At 45.5% G+C, this 27,605-nt stretch overlaps 1 protein-coding gene across 3 annotated transcripts in view; it reads right to left on the bottom strand.

Moving 5' to 3' along the window:
* MARCHF8 (membrane associated ring-CH-type finger 8) overlaps nucleotides 1–27,605 on the bottom strand; it is a 156,286-nt gene that overhangs the window by 33,689 nt on the left and 94,992 nt on the right. For all 3 annotated transcript variants that reach the window (XM_032797376.2, XM_032797378.2, XM_032797377.2), the window contains exon 3: nucleotides 1,160–1,210. In XM_032797376.2, the coding sequence (XP_032653267.1) occupies nucleotides 1,160–1,210 (51 nt within the window). The remainder of the gene's footprint in view (nucleotides 1–1,159; nucleotides 1,211–27,605) is intronic.

Below are 27,605 nucleotides of genomic sequence, written 5' to 3'. Positions count from 1 at the left end.
AACTTATAAGATTCCACTGTATGGTTTCACTAAAACACATTCCAAGTCTGTGGAGTGGCCAAACCAGTTCCTCCAAGACAAAGGACAAGCTGACACCTCAGCCAGGTGTAAACAAGGTCAATGGGCCACTACCTGCTAAGTGGCTATTCATTGACAGGAAAAGAGGCATGAGCAAGACATCTACATTTTATCAAAGAAACAGCAGGGGCTCCTGTCCACACAGTCTGCCCAGTGCCATGCTCCCCGCTGGAGATGCTTCTCAAATGGAGGACTGGACTACAAAAAGAAGGGGCAGACACCGCAATGGCCCCCCACCTCCTCCTCTAGCTCACTGTCCACTGATGCACTGAACCAGAAGGAACAAAGGAAGCAGCCATTACAAAGAAGAAGGCATTCTGGCTAAGAAGTGCAGCCAGTAAGATTGTTGAGAACATGTGAGAAAAACATGGCTTTGAATTTAACGTAGCTTGTTAAGTCAGGCACTAGTTGCGTTTTATTTCTCTTTTTCTTGTAACTATTTCTAACTTTTCTACTGCATTACTTGTATTCACTTAAAATCTATCTCTGTAGTTAATAAACTTCTTTGTTTTATCTAATCCAGCTTGTTTGAACTGAAGTGTCTGGGAAACTTCATTTGAGGCAATAAAATTGTGCATATCATTTCTATTAATAAAACAATGGACTTTATATGAGCTTGTATTGTCCAGGAGAGAGATGGGCAGTACAAGATGTACATTTCTGGAGAAAATCAGGGACTGGGTGAATGTGGGAGTCAGCTTGTAGTATAATTCAGGCTGGTAAAAGTTTGGGTGTTACTGGCAGGCTGCAAGTGCCCACAGCCATAGCTGGGAGTGACTTACATGCTGGAGGCTGATTGTGAGCAGTCCAGAAGTGGAGGCAACAACAGCAAAGCAGTGTAAAGGGCACCCCAGGTTAGAGGGCAGGGGTGACACAGCTACTCACTAGTCTAGATTGTACACTTGGAACAGATTATCCCCAATTCTAATTTTTAGACAGAGTGCCTTCTTCCATTACAATTAGCCATCATTATAAATGCATTTTCTGTTGATCACTACAGAATGTATATCCTACATGTCTGAAAAAACAAAACCACACAAATTCAAATTTACCGAAGACCGTAATCCATTGCATAGCGTACCTTTGAGATGTTACTGGAACGGCTCACGGAATGTCCCAAAGCCTTCTCATTCTGAAAGAGAACAGAAAAGGATCACTGGAGTAACAGAGAGCTGACGGATGGAGGTGTTAAACCAGATATTAACAGTCAAATAAACAGATGAAATACCAGAGCAAATATTTATAGTATTTTGCTCCTATTAGAGTCAATCTGAGTTTTGCCACAAACTCCTGTGGAAGTATGATTGGGCCCTTTCATCTCTGTAATGGCTATATTACCACACAGAACTCAACTAAACAAGACTTGCATAAACTGGGGAATATTAAGATAGTGCCCTCATGTTCTGAGTCAATATTGCAAAGCCATTTTTCTATACTGCAGTTATTTTGGAAATGAATCCCACTGCTCTTATCCGCTGAGAAATTATAATCACTACAGGAGAAATTCTACAGTCCTTACTCAGGAAAAGGTTCCCAGTTATATCACAAAACACTGCTGAACAAATCACGTCCATGTCATTTCATAATACAGATGCTCCCTGACTTACGCAAGCCTTCCGTTCTGGAACGCCTTGCGTAACTCGTATTTTGCATAAGTTGGAAACGTATCTCCGACCATTACACACACACACACACACACACACACAAAACAAAACCAAAAAAAACCTGCAACCCCCCCCCACATCCTCCTATTTCTATCTAACAGATCTTTTTCTGTAAGCTTGGATTTGCGTACGTCAGGTTTACGTAACTCGGGGGGCATCTGTACAAAATACCATATAACTGCCTTTTCTTGAGGAACACTGAGCATTATCACACTGGAAACACTATATGTATGTAGTATTGTTGTAGCCATGCTGGTCCCAGGATATTAGAGAGACAAAAGGGATGAGGTAATATCTTTTATTGGACCAACTGCTGTTGGTGACAGACAAGCTTCCGAGCTGCACAGAGCTGGAAACACCATGACAGCTGGAGTTGCAGAAGATCTGCTGATTCTGTTCAGTCATGTAACTGAAATTAATCAAGTGCTGTATTTGTTTCCACAAGTATCCATACAGTTGAATCCAGTAAAAAATACATTATGCAGCCTCTTTATCTCCCTCACCTGCCAGTCTGACCTTTAAGTATTTATATTGTGCTCATCACCTTTGTTAGCTGCGCACCTCTGGGTTCCACCCATCTATTCCACTTTCTACATGTAATGTGATTTAATCGTGAGTGTGATCGGGCATGTCTGTTCCAATGCTGAGAAACTGTGAAAGGAGCTTATCTGGCAAGGAAGTTGCTTGCTTGTTCTGGATGGAATCCAAGAGGGACATTTTTCTTTTAGAAAAATACCAGACATAAGGACAATCCACAAGGTTTAGATGCAAATCAGGATCCAACTTCCTCAAGCTTTGGGGGTGGTCAGATCTGGTGTTTTGGTTTGAGACTGGCCCTCAAAATATACAGCACCTTTATCAGCCGTTTCCTTAATAACTGGTCCTGTATGAGAGTTGCCAAAAACATGCCCTTCTGTTTGACACCTTAGGGACAAAACTGTTTCACTTTCCGTATGTGGCTTTTTACTCCCAAAGAGACACATTTTATATCCTACAAAAAGGACTCTGACAGGAAATACGACACCAAACACCATTGATGATGGCCACTGAGGCAGCTGGGAGATTAAAACTCATAGATCAGCTTAGACATGAAATCTACATGCATGTTATGGTGGGTGCTGGTTGTGACTGGCTACAATTAAGGTGACAATTAACGACTAATTTCATGTCAAGCCAGTGTAAACCCAGGTTAGTCCTTCAGCAAGTGTGGATTACAGGCCGGCATTAACCTCACACTTTAACATTATCATACTTCAGGAGGCTTGTTTCATGAGCACAAACCTAGCACTGCTCAAAAGCTCTGTGCTGGGAGATGGGAAGGAGGAGCAGGCAACAAGATTTCATCAGCGAGGGCTGAGCTGCATTTAAATACCAGCAGCTGTTTCTTCCCTCCTTCTATCCAGCTGGAATGTGCCAGGGAGACAGCAACTGACTCCTCTTCCATGCTCTCCATAGTCAGTGAGACACGCCTGTTTGGCAGGGGCGGAGTTGAGGGAAGCAGTCAGCAGGAAGAGGCAGCTGCTTGGTTACCATAGCGCTTGCAAATACAGAGCACAATATTCAGCTCCCCAAGATCTGCATGTTATTCCATGTAGCAGTTAGAACACCAGGAAGGAGGAGCTATTTCTTTTGCATGGCAATAAACATTCTTTCAATGAAGTGCCAATCAGTGAGTCACTGGGATCTTGTACAAGGCAACTGATGGTCAAATCTAAAATCAGCAGAGGCCAAATTCAGCCCTGGCGTAACTGGGCCTAAATCACCATTGACTGTGCTGGTTGAAACTGGTTTTAGAGTTGGAGAAATATTTTTATTACATAGAAGTTAGTGTTCCTTGAAAGTCTGGAACAGGAAGAAGAACATGCAGCCTATGAGAGAGGACAGACACTGGGGGCATTTGAGAAGTTAATCTTGGATTGTGCTACTGCAAGAAAGTACTGCATTATGTGGCTGAGTATCCAATCTCATCACCACATCAAACGGAAACGTGACTACAGCAACAGAGAAACTTCGCTGACACCAGAGATGGCAGAGGAAGGAAGAATGACGCTGCAAGGTTGGAGGGCACGCTCACAAGCTCTGCTGAAGAGAAAATGGCACAGGCCTGTTAGCATGGTAAAAGCTACATAACCTGTGAGGTTACACTCACTTCCCTCTCTAGTGATGGGGTGGGAGGTGAAGCAAAGGAAGATCATGTGGGTTAGGGAGAAAGACTGTGAGGGAGCGTCTGCCTGGGGCATACAATACATAACTCCGTGCCACTGACAGCCTAAAAACTAGGGCTGGGATTTCAAAAGCCTTAGAGATGAAATGATCAAAGCTTCTTCATGCTAACTCTGTGCTCCCCAACCCTCCTCCAAACACCACTCTTTACCTTCAGCAGGTTCCAAGTTAGGAATCATTACTGAACACACAGGCATGTCTGTGTTAAAAAGAGAGACAAGGTGGGTCGGGTACCTTTTATTGGACCAGCTTCTGTTGGTGAGAGAGTCAAGTTTTTGAGCTACACAGAGCTCTTCTTCAGGTGTGTTGAAAAGGACAGGTTGAAATTAGTAAGAATGAATGGGATGAAGTACAGGAACCATATGTGCACAATGTGATAAATGATGCAGAGAAAACTCTTCTCTAACCCATGCCAAAGAAACTAAAATTGCTGCTGAATTCCTGGGATTGTGATTTTATCTGCTGGATGCTCTGAGCAGCTGAGACACGGCTGCTCACATTATTTTTATTGATGTATTGTTAGAGATCATACTTATAAAGGGCTTCAACCACTCAGACTAACCAGTACAATTAGTACTGTTATTTCAAAAGGATCATCCTGTAATTAAAAATAATCCATAAAACCCTCTTGGGTGAATAATTCCTTATGAAATTCTGAATGGGAATATTTATCTTCTTCATGTAACATCACCCCTCCTCCGCAAAAATATTCATGTATGGTACTTCTAGTGCACTCTTCTTCACTACATAGTCACCACACATGCACCTACCCCCCCCCCCCATGTTAGCTCCTGAGCACACACCTGCTTTAGCTGGAATATCACTGTAATGCTAGGCTGTCGTGAGATAAGCACACTGAAACAGAGAGACAGGGCCGGCTTTAGGAAGTGCGGGGCCCAATTTGAACAGTTTCGATGGGGCCCTGGCAGTGAAGACAAAAAAAAAAAAAAAAAAAAAACCACACGTAAAAAAAACACATGGGGCTTGTACTCACCGGGCGAGTCTTCAGCGGTGGGTCCTTCACTCGCTCCAGATCTTCTGCGGCACTGAAGGACCTGCCACCGAAGGGCCGCTGAAGACCCAGAACAAGCGAAGGATCCACTGCCGAAGTGCTGCCGAAGACCCGGAGCACCGCCAGGTGATTAAAAATTAAAAAGGCACCTCTAGCCAGGGAAGAGATTCTCAATGGGCGCAGGGGCCTCTTAGGCGCGGGGCCCGATTCGGGGGAATTGGTGGAATTGGCCTAAAGCCGGCCCTGCAGAGAGAGACTTTTGATGCAACTGCTGCACGTCAATTTACGAACACACAGAGATCTTTAAACCATCTCAGTGTGTTAGAGCTTGTTTCACAAAGAACAACTTGCACATCACCACATGGAGCTTAGCAGAATCGTGAATGTTCAAGTAACGACTTGGTGAGAAGAAACTATAGCATTCTCTCCTCCCTTTATCAAAAGTGCTGAAAAGATTTTGATCATTAAACAGCAACAGAAACGCCTCTAAATAAGAGAGTTCATAACACTAGCTGTGCTGTTTGGTTTTCTTTGCCAAATAAAATGATAACAATCTAATCATTAAGGAAAAGCACAGCAGTCGCCATTAGAGAGCCGGTGTTTACCACACGGTGGTATATGAAAGAACTGCTGTGTTTCTCCATCATTAAAATGGGAAATAGCTGTGATACCACAGAAATAGCTGTCGGTGAAGGCTGACTTTAAATGGCAACCACTGTAGCTGAGAGAGGAAAATAAATGTTAAGCAGATAATAATGAGTTACAAGGGAATGAAAATAATAAAGGATCACTCTGTTCCGGACAAAGACATCCTCTGATTGTACATTCATCTTTGAATCATTTGGGTTGTTCACAAATTAAAACTGTCACCAGTGAGAAGACTAAGATGATATCCAGTTAGCATTATCATGTAGGAAAAAAGCATTAAGTGACTTTTTCAGAGCCCTTTCTTCATGCAGCAAGACATGCTCCAGTCTGGTGATTACATCTCTAAGGCAGGAAGAGCATTAGGTCAGGCAAATACAGCATCTGCCGATTGTTCACTGTATAATTACCACCCACTAAGGAGCATGCAGTTTTTTTCTGGCCCAGGTCAGCCCTTCCAGTGGGATAACAGACTCCTGCCTTTTGAAATTCACCCCACTATATTAAAGCCACTGGGCAGGCACACTTGAAAATCCAGATCATTTAACAACAGCAAATGCAGCAGGACTTAGTGGAAGCCTCTCTGCAGCCAAAGCCAGCTGCTCTTCTGAGATCTCCGCTGGTGATTGGCTCTGGAGGACCGAGACAGTGGAATTAGTGTGCACAGAGAGTGCAGCCACCATTGCCCTGGCTTGCTTCTCTCAGGATGTCCTCACATTCACTTTCGCCATCCCCTTCCCTGATTTAGAAACCTGCTTCCCTACCATTACCTACCATTGCAGCAGCCTTCCCGCCCACCTCCACCTCACCGACTAGCTTCCTTGCTGCTGTTGGCTCTTCCTTCCTACCGCCTCCCTCTGCCTCCCTTTGTTGGCTACTCTTGCTCATTTCAATCCATGAATCACAGACTTGGTGCCTTTCTTCCCATTTGCTTGACTCACAAGCCCACTGTCAAAATCAGGGTGTCACAGTATTTCTCAGTTTCCCTACTGTAACAAATCCATGGAACGTGTATACACACACACACACACACAGAGAGAAAATCAGGACTAGAACTCTGGTCCCTCAGCTCCCCAAACCCCAGCCTTGAATGCTGAAGCCAGAAGATCTCCTGCCACTGATGGCAAAAGTAAGGGGGGGGCAACTCTTGCTCACTGATACACACAAAGCCAATATGCCACACTGTCCTCTTTCCAAATTCCACCATTTCCTTAGCACAGCATCAGCAGCTGAGCAGACTAAAGCAACAGGAGAAGGTGAGCAAGGTAGTATATTTTATTGGACCAACTTCTGTTGGGGAGAGAGATAAGCTTTGCAGCTTATACACATTCTTTTTTCAGGTCTAGATGCTTTTTCAGAGCCATTTACATGGAACAAGTGCTAAAACAAACAACAAAAAACAAATCTCATGGCTCATAAGAACAGCCTACTGGGGTCAGATCAAAGGTCCATCTAGCCCAGTATCCTGTTTTCCAACAGTGGCCAATGCCAGGTGCCCCAGAGGGAATGAACAGAGCAGGCAATCATCAAGTGATCCATCTCGTTACCCATTCCCAGCTTCTGGCAAACAGAGGCTAAGGACATCATCACTGCCTATCCTGGCTAATAGTCATTGATGGACCTATCCTCCATGAACTTATCTAGTTCTTTATTTTAACCCTGTTATACAGTCTTGGCCTTCATGACATCCTCTGGCAAGGAGTTCCACAGGTGGAGGCTCACCTCAACAAGCCTCTAATGGGTACAAAGATGAAGCACAGCATGATGATAATTCAGAAAAGTAATCCATAATTATGGAGAAGCAAGCATCATCACTCAAACCCCTCAAAAAAAAGACAAAAAACCCCACACTCAAAAGAGTGATTTGATGGTAATACCAGTGCCCACCATGATGGGACACCAGCTAATAAAAGCAACAGGCTTGATTGTGCTCTCACAGTGGTACTAGGATTGTGTAACTCCATTAACTTCTGTGGAATTACTCCAGATTTACATGGGTGTGAGTGAAAGAAGAATCAGGCCCGTGGAAGACAGCATGGTTCCCTGGTTAAGGCTCTGGATGGGGAATCAGGAGTCCTGGGGTCTATTCTTGGCTGAGCTACTAACCTGCTCTCTGTTCCTGTTTCCCATCCTGCCCTTCCTCTATCTTGTCTATTTACTGTGTCAGCACTCTCGAGTTGGTGTCTCTTTCACTGTTTATACATTGCCTAGGATGATGATACGATCTAGGACAACCTGATCCTGGCTGGGGTCTTTAGATGCTATAGTAACACAAAAGCTAATATGATAATAAACAGGCTCATTCCAGCCACAGAGGAGGGATAATTGCAGGGGGCTGCTGGGTGACAACATACACAATAGCAGCAGCCACTGCTATACTGCATAACAAGGAGCTGCAGAGCTCCCCACATTGCACTGACTTCCTAGTGCAGGGGTGGCCAACCTGAGCCCAAGAAGAAGCCAGAATTTACCAATGTACATTGCCGAAGAGCCACAGTAATACATAAACAGCCTCCCATGAGCTCTCCCCGCAACCAGCAGCCCTGCCGATCAGCACTGCAGACTTTTGCGGATACAGACTAACACGGCTGCTACTCTGAAACCTATCAGGGATGGGGCGGGCACTGCAGGCTCCGGGATGGGGGCGGAAAGGAATAGAGTGGGGGCAGTGAGCATCCCCTGGCACATTGGAAAGTTGGCACCTGTAGCTCCAGCCCCGGAGTCGGTGCCTATACAAGGAGCCACATATTAACTTCTGAAGAGCCGCACGTAGCTCCAGAGCCACAGGTTGGCCACTCCTGCCCTAGTGCTTGTTCTCAGCAGGCCTGAATCTCTTCAGAGTTACACTGGCATGAATCAGGAAGTCACGGGAGACACACTTGTGTGAAATCAGTGAAAGAAGAATGGGATTCAGAGAGCACAAGCACGATGAGTCTGGCTGCTCCCCATTCAGTGCGCAAGGAGTAGGAAGGAAAGACTTCCTGCACCATCTCCCTTGCTTTAGCATCAACATAAGAGGGGCCTGAGCACGTAACCATTTGTCTTTGCACTTGAGTAACCCTCCAGGTTAAGTCACCAGAAGTCTGCAGACTTGGGCGCTAAGATAGGGTCTGGGCCTTAAAATTAAACCAGATTCATCACCACCCCATGCTGCAGGACTTTCCCTACAGAAGCAGGTCCAAAGCGAGGCAAAAGCACAAAGTATTGGGAGAATGCCATATTCACTTGCTCATAGGGACCATAATTTAGGTCAGGGGTTGGCAACCTTTCAGAAGTGGTATGCCGAGTCTTCATTTATTCACTCTAATTTAAGGTTTTGCGTGCCGGTTATACATTTTAATGTTTTTAGGAGGTCTCTCTGTTTAAGTCTCTGTATTATATAATCAAACTAGTGTTGTATTGTAAAATAAACAAAGTTTTCAAAATGTTTAAGAAGCTTCATTTAAAATTAAATTAAAATGTTGATCTTATGCCGCCGGACCACTCAGCCCGCTGCTGGTCTCGGGTTCTGTTCACCTAGGCTGGCAATGGGCTGAGCGGGACCTGCAGCCGGGACCCCAGACCAGCAGTGGGCTGAGCGGCTCACTCTACTGCTGCTCAGGGGTTCCATCTGCCAGCTCCTGCCAGCTGGGATCCTGGCTACCGGACCCGCTCAGACCACTTCCGGTCTGGGGTCCTGGCCCTGCCCACATACAGTGGGTACCTACCTTCTCCCTGGTTCTGGCCCATTCTCTTCCTCTCTCTGCACTGAGCTGAGGGTGGAAGTGCACTGAGCACAGGGCTGGGGGTGAAGGGTCTGGCCAGGAGATAGAATGAAGGAGGGGGTTCAGGGTTGGGGCAGGAGGTTTGGGTGTGGGGCACTTACCTAGGCTCCTCCCATTTGGTGCAAGGGGTGCAGGTGGGAATGTAGGGGGGGTGCAGGAGCTCATATTTGGTGCTCAGGGTGGGGGTGGGGATGTGGAGGTGCAATAGTCAGGATGTTGAGGGGTGCATGGGGTCTGGGGGTGCTGGGTATGTGGATGTGTGTGCAAGAGTCAGGGTAGAGGGCTGGTGGCATGTGAGGGGGGTGCAGGTGTCAGGGAGCGGGGGCTGGGTATGTGTGGAGATGCCAGAGTTAGAGCAGGGGTCGTGGAGTGGGGGGTGAAGGAATCAAGTAGAGGCCTGGGTGTGTATGAGAGGGGTACAGGGCTCAGGGCACGGTCCTGGGGTGTGTGTGGGGCTGAGGGCACAGGCTGGGTGTGTGTGAGGAGGGGGTCAGCGCTCAGGACAGAGGGCTGAGTGTGTATGGGGGAGGGGTCAGGGCAGAGGGCTCCCCCACTCCTGCAGCCCCCAGCTGGCTCATCTTCTCGGGGCCCTGTGGCACACCGCATGAGCGCAACTAGTGCCCCCGGCGAGAGAGTCCCCTCTGGCTGTGTCTGGAGGAGCTGCTCTGGGCAGCGCGTGACCCTGCAGTATGTGAGCTCCTCGCCCCAGGGCTCTCTGGCCACCACCGATTCCCACTCGCCCACACCTGCTAAGTGCTCAGTGCCGCCTGGCCACTGGGCTCTCCGCTCTTCCCAGCTCACGAACAGCAGGTACCGATCCATGGCCGTGGCCGGGCGCCTCCTCCCGGGGATGCTCAGCAGCCGGCACTGCTGCCGCCACTGGCCTCTCCTGCCTCCACCGCCCCCGCTTCCGCTTCCTGCCACTAGGAGTCGGGACCAGGTCCAGCAGCGAACTCGCTCCCCCAGTGCGCCACCAATCCGCCATGGCCAGCTATACTAAGGTGGCCCACGTGAACAGGCCCTTCCGCGCCCCCAGGCAGGGCTCCTCGCCGGGTGAGGGGATGCAGGAGCCCACGGGCAGGCTGCTGAGGCAGCTTCTCTCTTGGGGAGCATGGGCTCTGCCCCTCACTGGCTGCGTCTCCTCGGGACTCCGGCAGGCAGCAGCGTGCCATTAAAAATCGGTTCGTGTGCCATCTTTGGCATGCATGCCATAGGTTGCCGACCCCTGCTTTAGGTATTACGTGTATGTAATTTTAAAAAAAACTATTTTCTTTTCTACCAACCTGTCACAAACAGATAGCTAAAGGTTAATGTCTCTTTCACCTGTAAAGGGTTAATAAACAGTGACCTGCAACACCTGACCAGGAGACAAGATACTTTCAAATCTGAGTGGAGGGAAGTTTGGGTGTGGGTCCTTTGTTCTTGGTCTGTTGTCTCTCTGGGCTCTGAGAGTGACCACACATATCTACAGGCTCTCTAATCTTCTGTTTCCAATTTGTAAGTACAAAGGTAGAAAGACAGTATTGTCTTTTAAATTGTTTTTCTGTATTTGCAAATGTGTAGTTTGCTGGAAATATTTTAAATTGTATTTTTTCTGGATAAGGCTGTTTATCCATTTTCTATAAGCTGAAAGACCCTGTAATATTCCATCTTAAATTTACAGAGATTATTTTTACTCTTTTTGTCTTTTATTAAAAACTTTCTTTTTTAAAGACCTAATTGATTTTTTACTCCTTGTTAATGCTAAGGTATTGAGTCTGTATTCCCCAAGGACTTGGTGGAAGGGAAAGGTAAATTTCCTCTTTGTGTTAGATTCACAGAGCTTGAATCTGTATTGCCTCTGGGTGAGGGGGAGAAGGGGGAGAGAAACCTGATCTCTCTGTGTTGTGTTTCAAGGAGTTGAAGCACGGTAATCTCCTGGTGTACCCAGGCAGGAAAGATCTGGGAGGAGGTAAAGAGGGGGAAGGGAAATGGTTTATTTCCCGTTGTTGTGAGACTCAAGGAATTTGGGTCTTGGGGTCCCCAGGGAAGGTTTGGGGAGACCAGAGTTTATCAGGTACTCAGAATCCTGATTGGTGGCAGCATATCAGATCTAAGCTGGTAATTAAGCTTAGAGGATTTCATGCTAGTACCTCATTTTTTGGACTCTAAGGTTCAGATTGAGGAAAGAATACTATGACACAACCCATCTCCTCTTTTCACTCAGATCCTATACCAAATGGGGATTGAACTGCAGGTCAGATTCATGTATCTCGTGCGATTTTTACCCTCCTTTGCTGGGAGAGGGGAAGGGAACTCACCTGGTAAAACGGAAGGTGGAAGTCCTGCCACTGCCACCGCAAGTGATTCTACTTGGAGAAAACAACTTTAAGATTTAGCTGGAACTCCATAGCAGCCCTCCCATCCCGGCTGCTCAGAACAAGTACTGAATCAATACATCTCCTGGCCAGTAGTCCTCACCCTCTCTGGGCAACTCCATCTAGTTCTGGCCGGTCAACAGCTAGCTCCAGGCCTGCTCAATGAATCTAATGTGGTGTCTTTCTTCACGTGTTCATGTGAGAACACTGTCAGATCTCAACAGACAACTAACAATAATATATCTCTACCCCGATATAATGCGACCCGATATAACACGAATTCGGATATAACGCGGTAAAGCAGCGCTCCGAGGGGGCAGGGCTGCGCACTCCAGCGGATCAAATCAAGTTTGAGATAACGTGGTCTCACCTATGATGCAGAAAGGTTTTTTGGCTCCCGAGGACAGCGTTATATCGAGGTAGAGGTGTATTTAGTCTGTTAGTGCCATACTCCTGAACTTATGGCACCACAGTTCTTTCTATCACATGATTGAGATGAAAATTGAGATGAAATGCAGGATCAACCAAACGAAAACAACAGGGCCTGCATGGAAGAAACGCTCTGAATAATAATTAATTAGTAACAGAATTAATAACTGGGGAATAACTCAAAATTATACTCAAAGGCAACTGCTTCATTTCAATGTTCTCTTAACAGCCGTGCCCCAGTGTCAAAGTTACACTTTAAAAGAGTCTCACAAGTCAATTATTTGTTAAAAGTAATCACTTCCATATATTGCCTTACTAATGCCTAGACCCAAAAGGGCTGAGATAACTAGTTCCAGAACAGCCTTGACACAGAAATGCCTAAGTGGGGTTTTACATCCGAAATCATAATGTCATGTTAATATAGTTATGTGTATTTGGGTTCCTTTTTATAATGGCAACTTAAGCATTGACATTTCCTTTGACACTGCTACAGCCTCAGCAGTAATCTGCACAGACAGTGTTTGGAGAAAGTCCTCTACCTAAATGTTTTCTTTCTAAAAAAAAGATTTTCCAAAAGCATCCAAATAAATAATATATCCCATTTGTGCAGCAGTTTTCATCCTTAGATCTCAATGTTTTTTTACAAAGTAGGTTACCCTAGTAACATCAACCCCATTTTGTAAATGAAGAAACCAAGGCACTGGGTAGTTAAGTGACCACCCAAGGTCAGGCAGTTTGTACAAGTCAGGACTAGAACTCAGTTCTCCTCATACCAAGTCCTGTGATCAATCCATTAGATCACAACTATCTCAGAAATGCACCTTACTTACAAAAAACCCCCTGTTGTTACAAATTTTGCAACTGTGATTATGTTTCATATCAAGTATTTCCCGGCATTTATTTAAAACTCACATTACAATCTTATAGCTGAAAAGCAGAAGACAAGACAATACATGCACATGCATCTAATTATCTGATTTAACTGGTGTTGGGGGAAAAGAGATGCGTGCACTATTTTCATCATTTTTGTCAAAGCCGATGAATTCTCCAATTAAGAGAAAGGTTTCCCAGCATTGCCTGAACTAGGCTGTTGTGACTTGATAGAATTCAACATTTTATTACTTCAGCAGAAAATAGCACATTGTATCATGTCTATTGGGCATAGTCTTGCTTTTGCAGTCACAGCAGCATCAGAAAGCCCTAATGGGACTAAAGAGCATAGTAGCTGTGTCACAAACCAAGCTGGCTAATATATTATTACCAAGAGCTGCTATACCAGAGGATGGCCTACTTTGTACCCCCCCACCTTTTTTTTTTAAGTTGCCTTGATGATTGTGACATCACAGACTTCAGACTGTAATAACCTCCAATCATTCCAGCAGGGGGAGAGACCAGGAATAGCATACAGGAATGGTTGTAGGCCTAAACTCCTCACCCTCTCCAGAGATTACTGAGAGGGGGCTGTCTTCCTCTGCCTTAAATTGCCAGCTGGGGGTGCTATGTTTCTGACAGAGTGGGATATGTCTGTATCAAACTGTGAACTCCATTTTGTTTTGTGACCTCCATTTTTGGACCCTGTCTTCCATTTTGTGTTTGGTGTTGAAAAGCCAACTTAACCTGGACAAGGTCAGTCAATTCCAGATACTGCCCTGCCAGGGAGGGATGTGGGACACCTCAGAGAAGACCATCAAGAAGAGAGCTATCAAGGATCTTTGAATGACTCTCAAGCACTGACCCTCCTCAGCGGCACTACTCTTTTTACCATGTGCGACTCGCATCGAGGGGTTTGGAATTTTCCAGCTGGGGTACAAGGCACACAGAGTCATAAAATGGATTTAAGGAGACAGTGTCTCCACTGCCACATACCAGATGATGGGGCTGGAGAAAGACAAGGCATGATGGACTCTACCTAGCCTAAAATGCTGATCAGCTCTTGGACTCACAGAACAGGTGAGATCAGATGGCGGAGGGGAATCTCAGGACTGTTATTTTACAGAGATCTGTAACCATCTAGTGCTTTCTTGAGAGTAACAGTGTCTGTAGGTAAGAAATCCCTTTACTAATCCTGGGTTCCTTGCTTGCCTGCCATGGCATCCATGCTGGGGTTAAGCAAGATGCTCAAAGCACCCACAATGAAGTGGGAATCTAAGGGAACACACATAAACCACTGGGTGCTCGTGAGGGCAGAGGCACTGGTTTTGGGGTGTCAGGTGGCCAGGCTGCAGAGCCCCACATCCCAAAGAAGGCTGGTACCTGTGTGTGCCTTAGAGACCCAGAGTTAGGAACATGGATTTCCATTCCACATGGCTAAATTTAGTGCCTTGCATGGTGTCAGATAGAGTTAGGAAAAGTGACTCAGCTCTGTCCAGACCCAATTGGGTTTACTCACAAACAACTGGTGTCAGACCAAGGGGGGACTGGGCCAAGCTGTGCCAATGCTGACTACAATAGGCCTCTATTCACCACAGCTTTGATCTGCATCCCCCTCACCTTCCCAAAACTATAGTTTCTCTTTAGTTTGTGCTGCTCTACTTTACTGCCAGATAGTGTGCAGGAATTTCAGATGAAGCTGGGTAACTTGCATGCCCCAGATCCCTTTGAGAAAGGGTGAGCTTCTGATCTTTGCCCCCTTTCCTGACTGTTCAGCTCAGAATTAGGCATAAACTTCCTGCACGCTGCACTTCAGTTTCAATGACTGTCAGTCTGTTACATTTCACCATCACTACATTCATTTTAAATTTTAAATGTGGGCACATGTATGTGGCTAGTTTATAAAAAGGAACTAAATTGCAAAGACTTTGCATGTGCAAGAAGTTCTATAGATGCTCTTCTTATCTCTCTTCTGCCAGACAGCCTGCCTAAACTGGGAGCACTTCTTTATGATGCCACACAGAAAATGAATCCTCCCCTCGGGGAACAAAAAGTATGAACTACAAAGGAGATGACAAAAAAATATACTCCTTTATTACAACAGAATCAATATGTGTTAAGCTTACCTGGGTGTTTGGTACAGCACTGCCACTCATAACTTCATCTATTTAAACACAAGCAAGAGAGATACAGTGCAGCAGAAGTCAGTAATTACATAAGATTGAAAGGACTGACATATTCTACCTTTTGGAAAGTAATTACATTTAATGTAACCATTGTAATTCTCATGGTACACTACACATGTCAACATGCCAAAGCAAGCCACTAGGCGATGCAATCAACTGTTTTAAACTTTCACAGTTTTCAAAACCCTCTAGGAAACCAGCAATTTAAAATTCCTCAATCTGCCAGCAGATGTACGTAGTTTGTAGCCAGGCCAAACTTTTCAAAACATGGCCTCTCCCTGCATGTGCCTAATGTTGCACATGCAGTCTTTGGCAGGTAGACTATTTTGCATGCTACCACCTGTCTCTGTAAAGGATGGAACACGCGGACACAATTGGTGTATAAGTTAAATGTGAGTGGGATATGTGCGTACAGACCACCAATTTACTATTAAACTGCTAAGTTGTGGAATAACCTCACAAGAGAAGCAGTGGAAGCCAATTTGGTTGGGATATTTTAAAACAGACTGGGCAAACTACAAGAAAAATAATAGAGAACAATGCTTGGCAGTGGGATGGACTGTACACTCTAACAGATCTTTTCTATCATAGATCAAAGATTTTCATTCTTTTTCACATCTTAATAGACAGCGTCTAATAGACTACTTTCTCTCCATTCGTGATCACATCTGGCCCATGTGCTCACAACATCCCTGCTGCAGCTATATACATGCACAACTGACATTGGGAAATATTTAAGACATCAAACACCACTAAAAATATGATAAAGCAAATGGAAAGAAGAAGGAAGGGTCAGCACTATGTGACCAGCCAGTTCTACAAAGACCACCAGCAAGCACTCAGCAGACCGCCAATGATCCATGGACCACAGTTTGAGAACATCTGCTCTACGTATTATGGAGACAGTCATTCTGCAGGTCAACAATGAACTACAGCAGGACAAAATATGTGCAATGGGCTCCTATTCTGATCTGGCAGCATTCTACACCCACTTTGTACTGGTGGCGTCAATTACTATACAATGTGTAGGCCAGGATAAACTGGGCTTGCACACAGAGAAAGGCTGGACTGAGGCCTCTGTGAAAATCTGGCTTGTAATGTTCAGAAGTGTTTTTAAGCACACGTTTAACACATTTCTAGCTCAACAGTTTGAAAAAAATCAGTGAGTTAACAAAGGGGACTAATGTTTAAAAATATCAAAAGACCCACATTAAATTTTAAAAAAATAAACCAAACCCAGTAAAACACTGTTCTTGGGGGAAAGGAAACTAATTTAAGAGAAAATGTAAATCCTCTATTTTAAAGGGTAATGTAATTAAATTGTAACAAGAACCTACTGAGAAATAAAATTGTTAATAGCAAGAAAACATGAGCAGTGAAGTAAGGAATCTTAATAGAATCACTCTGAATTCCAGGCTAATTAATTATACAGGAAATTCAGGTGTCAAACGAATATTTCCCCAAACAAATTAACTTTCTAAAAAACACAGGAAGCCCTGCAATTTAAAGGTGTTTTAAAAAGAGAAATAAAAGAAAGGAACTGCTCTGGTAGTTGTACAGTTCTGATTGTCCTGCCAGCTGATAAAGTATCTTGAACAACAGCACTAAACTAGCAGGAAATGCAGCACTATGCACACACGGTGTCAGGTTCCTCTGTGGCTGGGCAGAAAGTAGAACTGTTGCAGCCAGTGTTAGGGCCTGGTCTATTAGAATGTGGGCTGCTGGGAGCAAGTGGCTTGTGTTATGCAGGAGATTGGGCTAGATCATCATGATAGTCAGTTCTGGCCATTAGAGTTATTCCTCTTTTAAATGTGATTTTCTTTCCCTAAGTGCCTGGGGCCTCATTCTCAAACCCCATCGCTGCTCCTGCTTTAACAAATCAGCCTGATAGACAGTTAGTTCCATCTTCATGCATCACTTCCCACTGATATAAATATATTTATTAATTTGACCATCTGATATGGTGTAAAATGACAAAAGTCCATGTTACCACTAAGGATTTAACATGTGCTCAAAAGCGTCCTCCCCCTCTCCCAGTGTAAAAAGATTTAGGTATGGGCTTTTACACTCACATTTCTGGTCGATCCTTGGACAGGACAGAGAACCTGTAATGCCTGAATTTTACCCCATTTATTCTGCAAGGAGTTTTAGGATACAGTTTGTATGAAAGACTGGCTGAGAAGTGTTACATTGTACAATGGAGAGCAGAGACACGGCATAGCTGTTCACTCAGGAGAGATGTTTGGAGCCTATTACTCATTTGAGGTGAAATTGTGATGAGTTACGATGCTCCTAACTCTTTGGTTGAAACAGTGATGATAAATATATCCACTGCCTGGCTTTTTGTGTGTTATTTATACTGCAGTTGTCAAGGGGAATGACAAAACCAGAGTTCTAGAAATCTTCCATTTTGTACCTCTTGAATGTTGCTCACTAATAGCCAGATTCAGCTTCCAATGAAGTCAACCAAAAGATTCCCACTGACTTCAGTGGGAGCTGGATCAGCACTAAGGTACGAATTCAGCATCCAGCTTTGATTTAGTTAGTAACATCCTGTGCAATAAAAAGGGTCCCTGCTAACTGAAGCTTGTTACTAGCATGTATGTACATCATGTTCCCATCTTCCCCACTGTATCTTATCTTTCCTTGTGGGGAGATGCTATAGTGGCATTTACAAGGCTCTTGCCAGGATAAGCCCTCAGGAGATGGGACTGGCGTAAATTTTGATGTTTCCTATTCCCATGGAAGAAGCAGACAGGCATCACAATGAAGGCAAATGCAACGTGAACATACATCCACACAACCTCTGCACTACCCCGCTTCTAGGACACCAGCTTTGTTTTTGTAGTGCTGTTTCCCAGGAAAGCCATTTTAATTTAAACTACGTTGCTGACATGATACTAAGATCAATAAATTCTCAAAAGTATAGTAATATAGAGCAAAGCAGAGCACTTCCAGTAAGGCACAGTAAGTAAAACACGGGCCCATCAGCCTCAAGAGTGGCATTTTGGAGTTTTGTCTCTGTATGGCAGTAGCCCTTAAATTAAAAGTGATCAAGTGTTTCAGTGAAATCCTCTGCTCAAAATGGAATGGCAATCAATAAAGCAAACAAAATGCTAGTATGGATAAGGCCCAGGATGGAGATTAATACTGACAACTAATGGACAGCCTCAATAGAAATGCTGTGTTTGGCTCTGGTCACTCAGTGTAAAATCATGGCCCCAGTGAGAGTTTTGATATTTATTTCGCTGGGGACAGGATTTCAGACTTCTACATGAAGCAAGGCTGAAGAGACAGCCTGTCTAGTTTAGAGAGGCGCTATGAAAGAGGTATGTAGCTTATGTCCATGTAAAAGAGTTAATGTTTTCGGTGTATGTCTATGGGTACGTCTACACTGCAGTAAAAACCCTATGGCACTGAGTCTCAGAGCTCTGGTTAGCAGACTCAGACTCGCAGGTCTCAGGCTCTGCGGCTATAAAACTGCAGTGTAGACATTTGGGCTTAGGCTGCAGCCCAGGCTCTGAGACCCTTCCCTCTCCAGCCCGAGCCTTAACATTTACGTTGCAATTTAATAGCCCTGCAGCCTCAGCCCTTTGAGCCAAAAGCCATGTCTATGCTAGCGTTTATGTTGGCAAAACTTTTGTCACTCAAGAGCATGATGTAAGTGTTGCCGGTATAAGATGCTCTCCCGCCGACATAGCTACTGCCACTTATTGAGCTGGTTTTATGTGTATGGCGCCTTCCTGCCTGTCTGCAAGGTGTGTGTAATCCAAATGGGCTATTACCAAGTGAGTAACATGTACTGTCTCTTATTGAAACTTTATGGGCACGGTTTCCAAAGCACTCGGCATTGATCTAACTGCTCCCACTGAAGTCAATGAGCATTTTAGTAAGCGTTTTTGAAAATCTCATCCTATAAAGGAAAATGAATAAACAGAGAAAGAACACATAACCTAACAGTCAGCTAGACTGAGAACTATATGCTTTGCTCTTGCATGTGGAAACCATAACGCTTATGGTATAAATGCTTACAAGGGAGACCAAGGGAACATTTTAAAGAAACTCACATACTGGAATGGACAGCAGCGTAATATTGACACAAAGACACATGGACGCAAATGGACTCACTCACACTAGAATGGCCAATGGAACTATCTGCAAATGACCAGTAAATAACGGAGTGATATTCTCACAAACGAACCACCGGCATGACCACAAAGCACAGCGCCAAAAGCATCTATACCCACCACCACATACAGTACAGGAGCTTCAGCAGCAATATGGCTGCCCATGCCTGTCGGAGCCATTTTGGTTAACAAGCCTGACTCAAGCCATCAAACCTGCGTCATCTGAATTAGATGCGCAATGAAGGCTACCTTAAGCAATCGGTTGGGGGTCTAACACAACCTGTTTGCTGAAGAGGAATAGTCTTCCAATATAGTTGGAGCAGAAATGTACTCCGTTCATTCAGGGATCCTTTGAGACAGACAGTCTCTAAAGACAGGTAGCTGTCTATGGTAGAGGTTTTAGTATATCTGAATGAGCTAAATGCCATTTACTGCTTGATGAGATGAAGAGAATTATAAATTTACCACACCAATCCTGGGAATGACTACATTTTGTACTCAAAATAAAATTCTGAGTCATTTGTTTATTGGAATTGCTGCTTATCCATCTAACTGAAGACATTTTATCTCATTACCCTTTTAAGCTCTCGTGTTCCAGTTACAGTAAATCCTATTCAGTGTGTTCCTGAGGTTGAGACACGTGAATTACCTTGCAAGTGCAGATGAAAACTAGCAAAATTAAGCAATTAACTTAGCTGGCCTCCTGTCTAGCTCATTTATTTATATTGAAACACAAACAACTTGCAGCTGTCAGAGTACTTACTGACCTCTAGGGGAACAGACTTCATTCTTGCAAATAAGTTAACACAGCATTTTCTAAAAAGTACTTCCTAGAGGGAATGGGTTATAAATAAATCCTGTATTTGCAGTAAATCTCCTATCCTTCATTCCCTATAGCTTTTAACTAGAGCAGTTGTTTGTCATATAAAATCGCATCAAAGTATTTTTCAAAATCCAAATATGGTATATTAGTTTATATGAGATAGCTCAGGGGTTTGAGCATTGCCCTGCTAAACCCAGGGTTGGGAGTTCAATCCCTGAGGGGGCCGTTTAGGTATCTAGAGCAAAAATCTCTCTGGGGATTGGTCCTGCTTTGAGCAGGGGTTTGGACTAGATGACCTCCTGAGGTCCCTTCCAACTCTGATATTCTATGATTGGCTATTGTCAATCTGGTTTTAAACTGACTCCAAAAGTCAAGAAGAATAGCCAGATTTGTATAGTTCAGTCTAGATCATTACTATATTCATTGATACACTGTACCATACACAATTATTTTACTTATGAATTAGATGATTAAGATCGTAAATTCAGTAACAAAAATCCATAAATATTATAGGGGGAACTGGTAGTGACCCATATGTGTTGGTTGCCAGCAGTTTCCATTACAAAAGATTCTTGGGGCCTCTGAGAAACTCTTAACATCTACTCGATTTGCCACAGCCTCTTGAAAAGTGACAGGGGGAAAGCTCTTTGGCCAGAGGAGTACCTTTCTCTTTGTCCCATGAAATTCCACTCAGATTTTGTTGAGATATAAACATTTTTAAATCTCTATTTCCCTTATGTCACTCACAGCAGCACAGAATGGTGTCCTGGGCAGAGAGACAGCCAGTGCAAAGGTACCTCAAGCTGGGGTGGGGACTCAGAATTTGCCTGAAGGGAACAGTTAGAAAAAGCTGTTAGAGGAGGAGGGAAGGAGAAGAACCTAGATGCTCAGCTAGCAGATAAACCAGAGCTGGGGTAGGAGGTGAGGTGATAAAATAAAAGAATGGGGGAAGAAAAGCAGGGGACTTGGAAGTGAGATGGAGAAAAGAAGAAAAATAGGAAAGGTTTCAGGTCAGGAGAAGCAGAAAATATAGACCTGGAAATGTGAGCAGACACTATTAGAGAAGAGAAGTATTGGTAAATAAAATCTATGGACATACTAGAGTGTATCAAGGAAAAAACCAAAGGAAATATAACTGGTGAAAATGGTAATTTATCAAAAAGCTGAGAGAGATGAAAACAGATCCTGAAAACAGAGAAGCCCACCCACAAAGGACCTAAAGTACATGAACTGAGAGAACAGCTGTGGGAACATCTATTCAAGGAATACAGTTCTAAGGTACTTAGTGGACAAGTGAGGGCCCACTAGGTGAAGATAAACTTGGTGAAAAGAGGTACAGCCACAGGAACATCAAATCTAAGGCCTGGCCTAAGGCCTACAAAGTTACGCTGATGTAAACCGCCTTGTGTCAACCTAGTTGCTCATGGTGCCTACACTTAAATTTGTCTCTAAGTGCCCTATTTTGCCGACATAGTAACACCAGCTTCCTGAGCGGCACTGAGCCAAAGGTCAACACAGCACAAGCGTAGACACTGTGTTACCTATGTCAACCCTAACAATCTTCCAACAGCTGTCCCATAATGCCCAACACTGACCACTCTAGTCACAATTGTAAACTCCACTGCCCAGAGTTCATGGAGACTGGAAGACTCCCCTCCCTCACCACCAGCAGAGCTCTCTTTGCCTTTGTTACCCTCAGAAGTGAAATATGAGATCATCTCACCATTATCTGTGGAGAACGGTGCCAGTATTCAGTACCCCTGCCCTATATTCAGTTTCTGGCAATAGAGCAATTCCCTGCTCATTCTCTGGTGCGTCATACTTACCTTGAGCCAAGAGTGGCACCAGGCACAAGCAGGCCAAAGCAGAAGTGTCAACAGCATGTCTTGTTTAACACTTGATGGCAGCAGAAGAAGGCGGAAGCCCTGAATCTTAAATTTTCCCTTCCTACTATACCGACAGTGGTACCTCTGAGTGTTTTATCTATAGCTGTGGCTATTGTGGAGTTGAGGGATTCCCTGTCCACACCCAAACAACTGATCCAGATAAGGAGGAGAACAAAAAAAGGACAAAGAAGGACAGTCAAAAAAGCTAACAGGATGTTTGGAACCATTAGGAAAGGCATAGATAATAAGACAGAAAATATCACATTGCCTCTATATAAATCCATGGTATGCCTCACCTTGAATACTGTGTATAGTTTTGGTCACACCATTTCAAAAAAATGTTAGAACTGTAAAAGGTACACAGAAGGACAACAAAAATGATTAGGGATATGGAACAGCTTCCGTATGAGGAGAGATTTAAAAAGACTGGGACTTTTCAACTTGGAAAAGGAATGAGTAAGAGGTGATATGAGAAAAGTTTATTAAATCATAACTGATGTGGAGAAAGTAAAGAAGGAAGTGTTATTTACTCTTTCACATAACACAAGGATCAAAGGTCACCCAATGAAATTAATAGGCAGCAGGTTTGAAACAAATATAAGGAAGTATTTCTTCACACATTACACAATCAACCTGTGGAACACACTGCCAGGGGATGTTGTGAAGGCCAAAACTATAAAGGTGTCATAACTATAAAGGGAAGGGAACAACCCTCCTGTGTACAATACTATAAAATCCCTCCTGGCCTGAGACGCCAAAATCCTTTTACCTGTAAAGGGTTAAGAAGCTCAGGTAACCTGGCTGACACCTGACCCAAAGGACCAATAAAGGGACAAGATACTTTCAAATCTTGGTGGGGGGGAGGCTTTTGTTTGGGTGCTCTTTGTTTTGGCGTTGTTGGCTCTTGGGACTACGAGGGACCAGATATCAATCCATGCTCTCCAAATCTTTCTGAACCAGTCTCTCATATTTCAAACTTGTAAGTAACAGCCAGGCAAGGCGTTGTTAGTTTTATCTTTGTTTTCTCAACTTGTAAATGTTCCTTTTTGCTAGAGGTTTACCTCTGTTTGCTGTAACTTTGAACCTAAGGCTAGAGGGGTTCTATGGGCTCTTTGAATCTGATTACCCTGTAAAGTTATTTTCCATCCTGATTTTACAGAGATGATTTTTACCTTTCTTTCTTTAATTAAAAGCCTTCTTTTTAAGAACCTGATTGATTTTTCCTTGTTTTAAGATCCAAGGGGGTTGGATCTGCACTCACCAGGAATTGGTGGGGTGAAAGGAGGGGGAATGGTTAATTTCTCCTTGTTTTAAGATCCAAGGGTTTGGATCTGTGTTCACCAGGAACTTGTGGAGAAGTCTCTCAAGGCTACTGGGAGGGAGATAGTCTGGGGGGAAGGCAGACACAGTTTCCCAAATAACTCTTAAAGGATTTGGGTGGTGGCAATAAAACCAGATCTAAGCTGGTAATTAAGCTTAGAGGTTCTCATGCAGGTCCCTACATCTGTACCCTAGAGTTCAGAGTGGGGAAGGAACCTTGACAAAAGGGTTAAAAAAGAACGAGATAAGTTCACGGAGGATAGGTCCATCTGGTGTATGGCTTCATGAGGCTGGATCCCCCAGGATGACTACTGGCATTTCAACATTGCCAATGGTAATTGGCTGGTTGGGACAGAATGTCCTTGCTTGTAGCTTTCTGAACAGTCCTGGGTTCTTAAAGATGTGAGCGTCACTCACCTTCCCTGACTAGCCAACACAGATGCCAATGAAGTGTCCCCGGTGATCTACCATCACTTGCATAACCATGGAAAAGTAGCCCCTTCTGTTGATGCACTCTGTGGCAAGGTACCCTGGGTCCAAAATAGAGATATGCATGCCGTCTATTGCTCCACTGAAGTTCAGGAACCCAATAGCTGCGAAGTCATCCACTATGTCCTGCACATTGCTGAGAGTCACAGTCCTGCATAGCAGAAGACGATTAATGGCTGTGGATGCTTGCACCACAATTGCCCCAATGTGGATTCTCCCACTCTAAAATGACTTCCCACTGACCAGTAGCAATCTGGCATTGCAAGTTTCCATGGTGTGATTGCCACTCGCTTCTCCACACTGTTAGTGCAGCTCTCATTTTGGTCTCCCTGTGTTGGATTGCTGGGACGAGCTCAGCACACAGATCCAGCAATAGCCTTGTGCATTCAAAAGTTCTGCAGCCACTGCTTGTCATCCCAAACCTATATAACAATGCAATGCAATCCCACCAATCAGTAGTTGTTTCTCGGGCCCAGAAGTGTCTGCAGCTACTCCATAAATGCCAGTAACAACCTTGAATTGGTTATCGCTATATCTCACCACAAACTGACTGCCAGAAAATAATCATGTTCCCCATGGTACTTCTTGCAACTCTGCAAATACCAGAGGATCGTGCATCCTGGGTTTGTGATGCTCATGACAATCATGCAGAGCTGTGCAGGCTCTATGCTTCTGTCAGAGATGGTGGACAGTGACAAATCCCATGTGAGTTTGTGGGAAACTGAAAATACGTGTGAAAACTACAAGATACAGATGATATTATGGGATGGAGAAATACTGTATTATGGGAAGTTGACTCCTTTTAGTCCCCTAGCGCGAGTCATTCCTGCCCCATCATGCACTGCCAAAACAACTCAAAAGTTAGTGAGCTGAATGGTGGTGGGTTGCATGCTGGGATACATACCTATTGTGCACCCAACTGTGCAATGACATGCAGTGGCAATGCAAGGAGCAAGTATGTACATGCACAAGCGACATACTGACTCCAACGGCTGTATGCCGACATCACTTGCATTGGTAAAACTTTGTAGTATAGACATGGCTTAAGGCTCATTTCAAGCTGAAGCAAAGAAAACAATAGGCCAGCAAGAGTGCAGCTGGACTTAAAGCCAAGGAGAGGAAAAGTTGATTCTTCTCTGAAGTGATACAGTGTATTGCTGAGTAATCCTGTTTGTTCTTGGTAATAATGCATTTGGCATTAACTACACAGAGTAAGGAAGAGTAGCAGGTACAAGCTCACAAAGGTTAACGTGTCAGTAACCCAGGGTACGTCTACACTACCCGCCGGATTGGCGGGTAGCGATCCATCTATTGGGACTGATTTATCGCGTGCAGCGTAGATAAATCAATCCCCGATCACTCTCCTGTCAACTGCTGACTCCAGCTTGGCGAGAGGCGGAAGCAAAGTCAACGGAGGAGCCATGGCGCGCCGCGAAGTAAGTAATTTTAATTCGATCTAATATACATCGACTTCAGCTACGCTATTCTCGTAGCTGAAGTTGCATATCTTAGATTGATTTCTCCCCCGCCTCCCCCCAGTGTAGACCAGGCCCTAGAATCATGCGTCAGACGAAGTGGGTATTCACCCACGAAAGCTTATGCTCCCATACATCTGTTAGTCTGTAAGGTACCACAGGACTCTTTGTCGCTTTCTACAGATCCAGACTAACATGCTTACCCCTCTGATAATAGAATCATAGAATTATAGAACTGGAAGGGACCTCAAGAGGTCATCTAGTCCAGTCCCCTGCCCTCAAGGCAGAACTAAGTATTATCTAGACCAAGGGTCGGCAACCTTTCAGAAGTGGTGTGCTGAGTCTTCATTTATTCACTCTAATTTAAGGTTTCATGTGCCAGTAATACATTTTAACATTTTTAGAATGTCTCTCTCTCTAGGTCTATAAACTATTGTTGTATGTAAACTAAACAAGTTTTTAAAAATGTTTAAGAAGCTTCATTTAAAAATAAATTAAAATTCAGATCTTATCAGTTTAGTGCAGTGATTCTTAATCTGGGGTGCATGCACCCTGGTGCAGGGCCACTGCAAGGATATTTTGTGCCCTAGGGGAAACTTCCACCTTGCGCCCCCATCCCCGCACATCGGTTCACTGAGGGGCAAATCCCAACAAGCCTTTATAGACTCCAGGGGCCAGCCTACCCAGGGATTGCTCCCCAGACCAGGTCCCCCCCTCTCCACCCCCTGAACTCCCCTGGAGGGTGCACAGCTCCCCCGCGAGCCCTCCACTCCCCACCTCGGTGGCCCCCGCCCTGAGTACACTCAGTAGTTTTGCTGGGCCTGGGCCACTGCAGCAGCTTGGCAGGGAGGAGCCGCCTTCCGGAGGCAATGGAGAGCCAGAGCGTCCCACTTGTGGCAGCAGCGAGCCCCAGCCACGGAGCAGCCGGCGTGGTGCAGGAGGGCAGCAGCCCAGCAAAGGCGGCGGTGGCAATAAAGGGCGGCGGTGGTGGTGCCCCCCTGCCCCTCCTGCTCAGGCTGCAGCCCAGCACCCCACCCAGGGGCTCCTATGGGCTGCAGTGGATGTATGTGGGTGCCAGCCCCCATGTGCCCCCCGGCTTACCCCTCGCTTAGGGTTACCATATTTCAACAATCAAAAAAGAGGGGAGAGCCCTCCCTAGCCCGGCCCTCATCCACTCCCTCCCACTTCCCACCCTGACTGCCCCCGTCAGAACCCCCAACCCCCTCCCGCTCCTTGTCCCCTGACTGCACCCTCCTGGGACCCCTGCCCCTGACTGCCACCCAGAACCCCACTCCCTACCTAAGCCTCCCTGCTCCTTGTCCCCTAACTTTCCCCTTCTGAGATTCCCCCACACACTAACTGCCCCTCTAGGACCGTACCCCCTACCTGTCCCCTGACTACCCGAACCCTTATCCACACCACTGCCCCCAGACAGACCCCCGGGACTCCCATGCCCCATCCAACTGCTCCCCACGATCCATCCAACCCTCCCCTTGGACTCCTCTTACCATGCCCTGCTGGTCAGACGCTGGCTCCACATGGAGGCAAAACTCCACGTGGAGTACTAAGGCAGTGGGAGGGGGCAGCGGTGGCTCACACTTCCGGGAGCCACAGAACCCGAGTGCGGTGAGGGGGGTGCCAAGGTGTGCGCCTGCCTGGGCTACAGCCCGGTGCCCCCCCCACCCCGGGTGTCCTGCAGCGGATGCATGCGGGCGGCGGTCCCCGTGAGTCCCCCGGCTCCCCCCTTGCCGCGCTTGGCTCTGCAGCTCTTGGGACTGTGAGGAGCCACCACCGACCCTCCCGCAGCTGACTCAGGGCCCCGCGCTCCAGCAGCTCACACTCCTGGGAGCTGCAGAACCTGAGCACGGTGCGGAGGGGAGCCGGGGGGCGCGCCTGCCGCTCATCTGGGGTCCCAACCGCTGGCCCCACTCAGCCTCCTGCCGGCTTGGAGTTCCATTCACTCAGCCAGCAGTGGGCTGAGTGGGGCCGGTGGCCGGGACCCCGGCAGGCAGCCGCATGCCAGGCAAAATCCGTTCATGTGCCACCTTTGGCACGCATGCTGTAGGTTGCTGACCCCTGATCTAGACCATCCCTGAGAGGTGTTTGTCTAACCTGCTCTTAAAAATCCCCAGTGATGGAGATTCCACAACCTCCCAAGGTAATTTATTCCAGTGCTTAATCACTCTGACAGGAAGTTTTTCCTAATGTCCAACCTAAACCGCCCTGGCTGAAATTTAAGCCCATTGCTTCTTGTCCT

This window comes from Chelonoidis abingdonii, chromosome 16, assembly GCF_003597395.2.
Source record: "Chelonoidis abingdonii isolate Lonesome George chromosome 16, CheloAbing_2.0, whole genome shotgun sequence".
Lineage (NCBI taxonomy): Eukaryota > Metazoa > Chordata > Testudines > Testudinidae > Chelonoidis > Chelonoidis abingdonii.
Note: the sequence above shows the minus strand (reverse complement) of the source record. Positions and strands in the feature narration are given on the sequence as shown.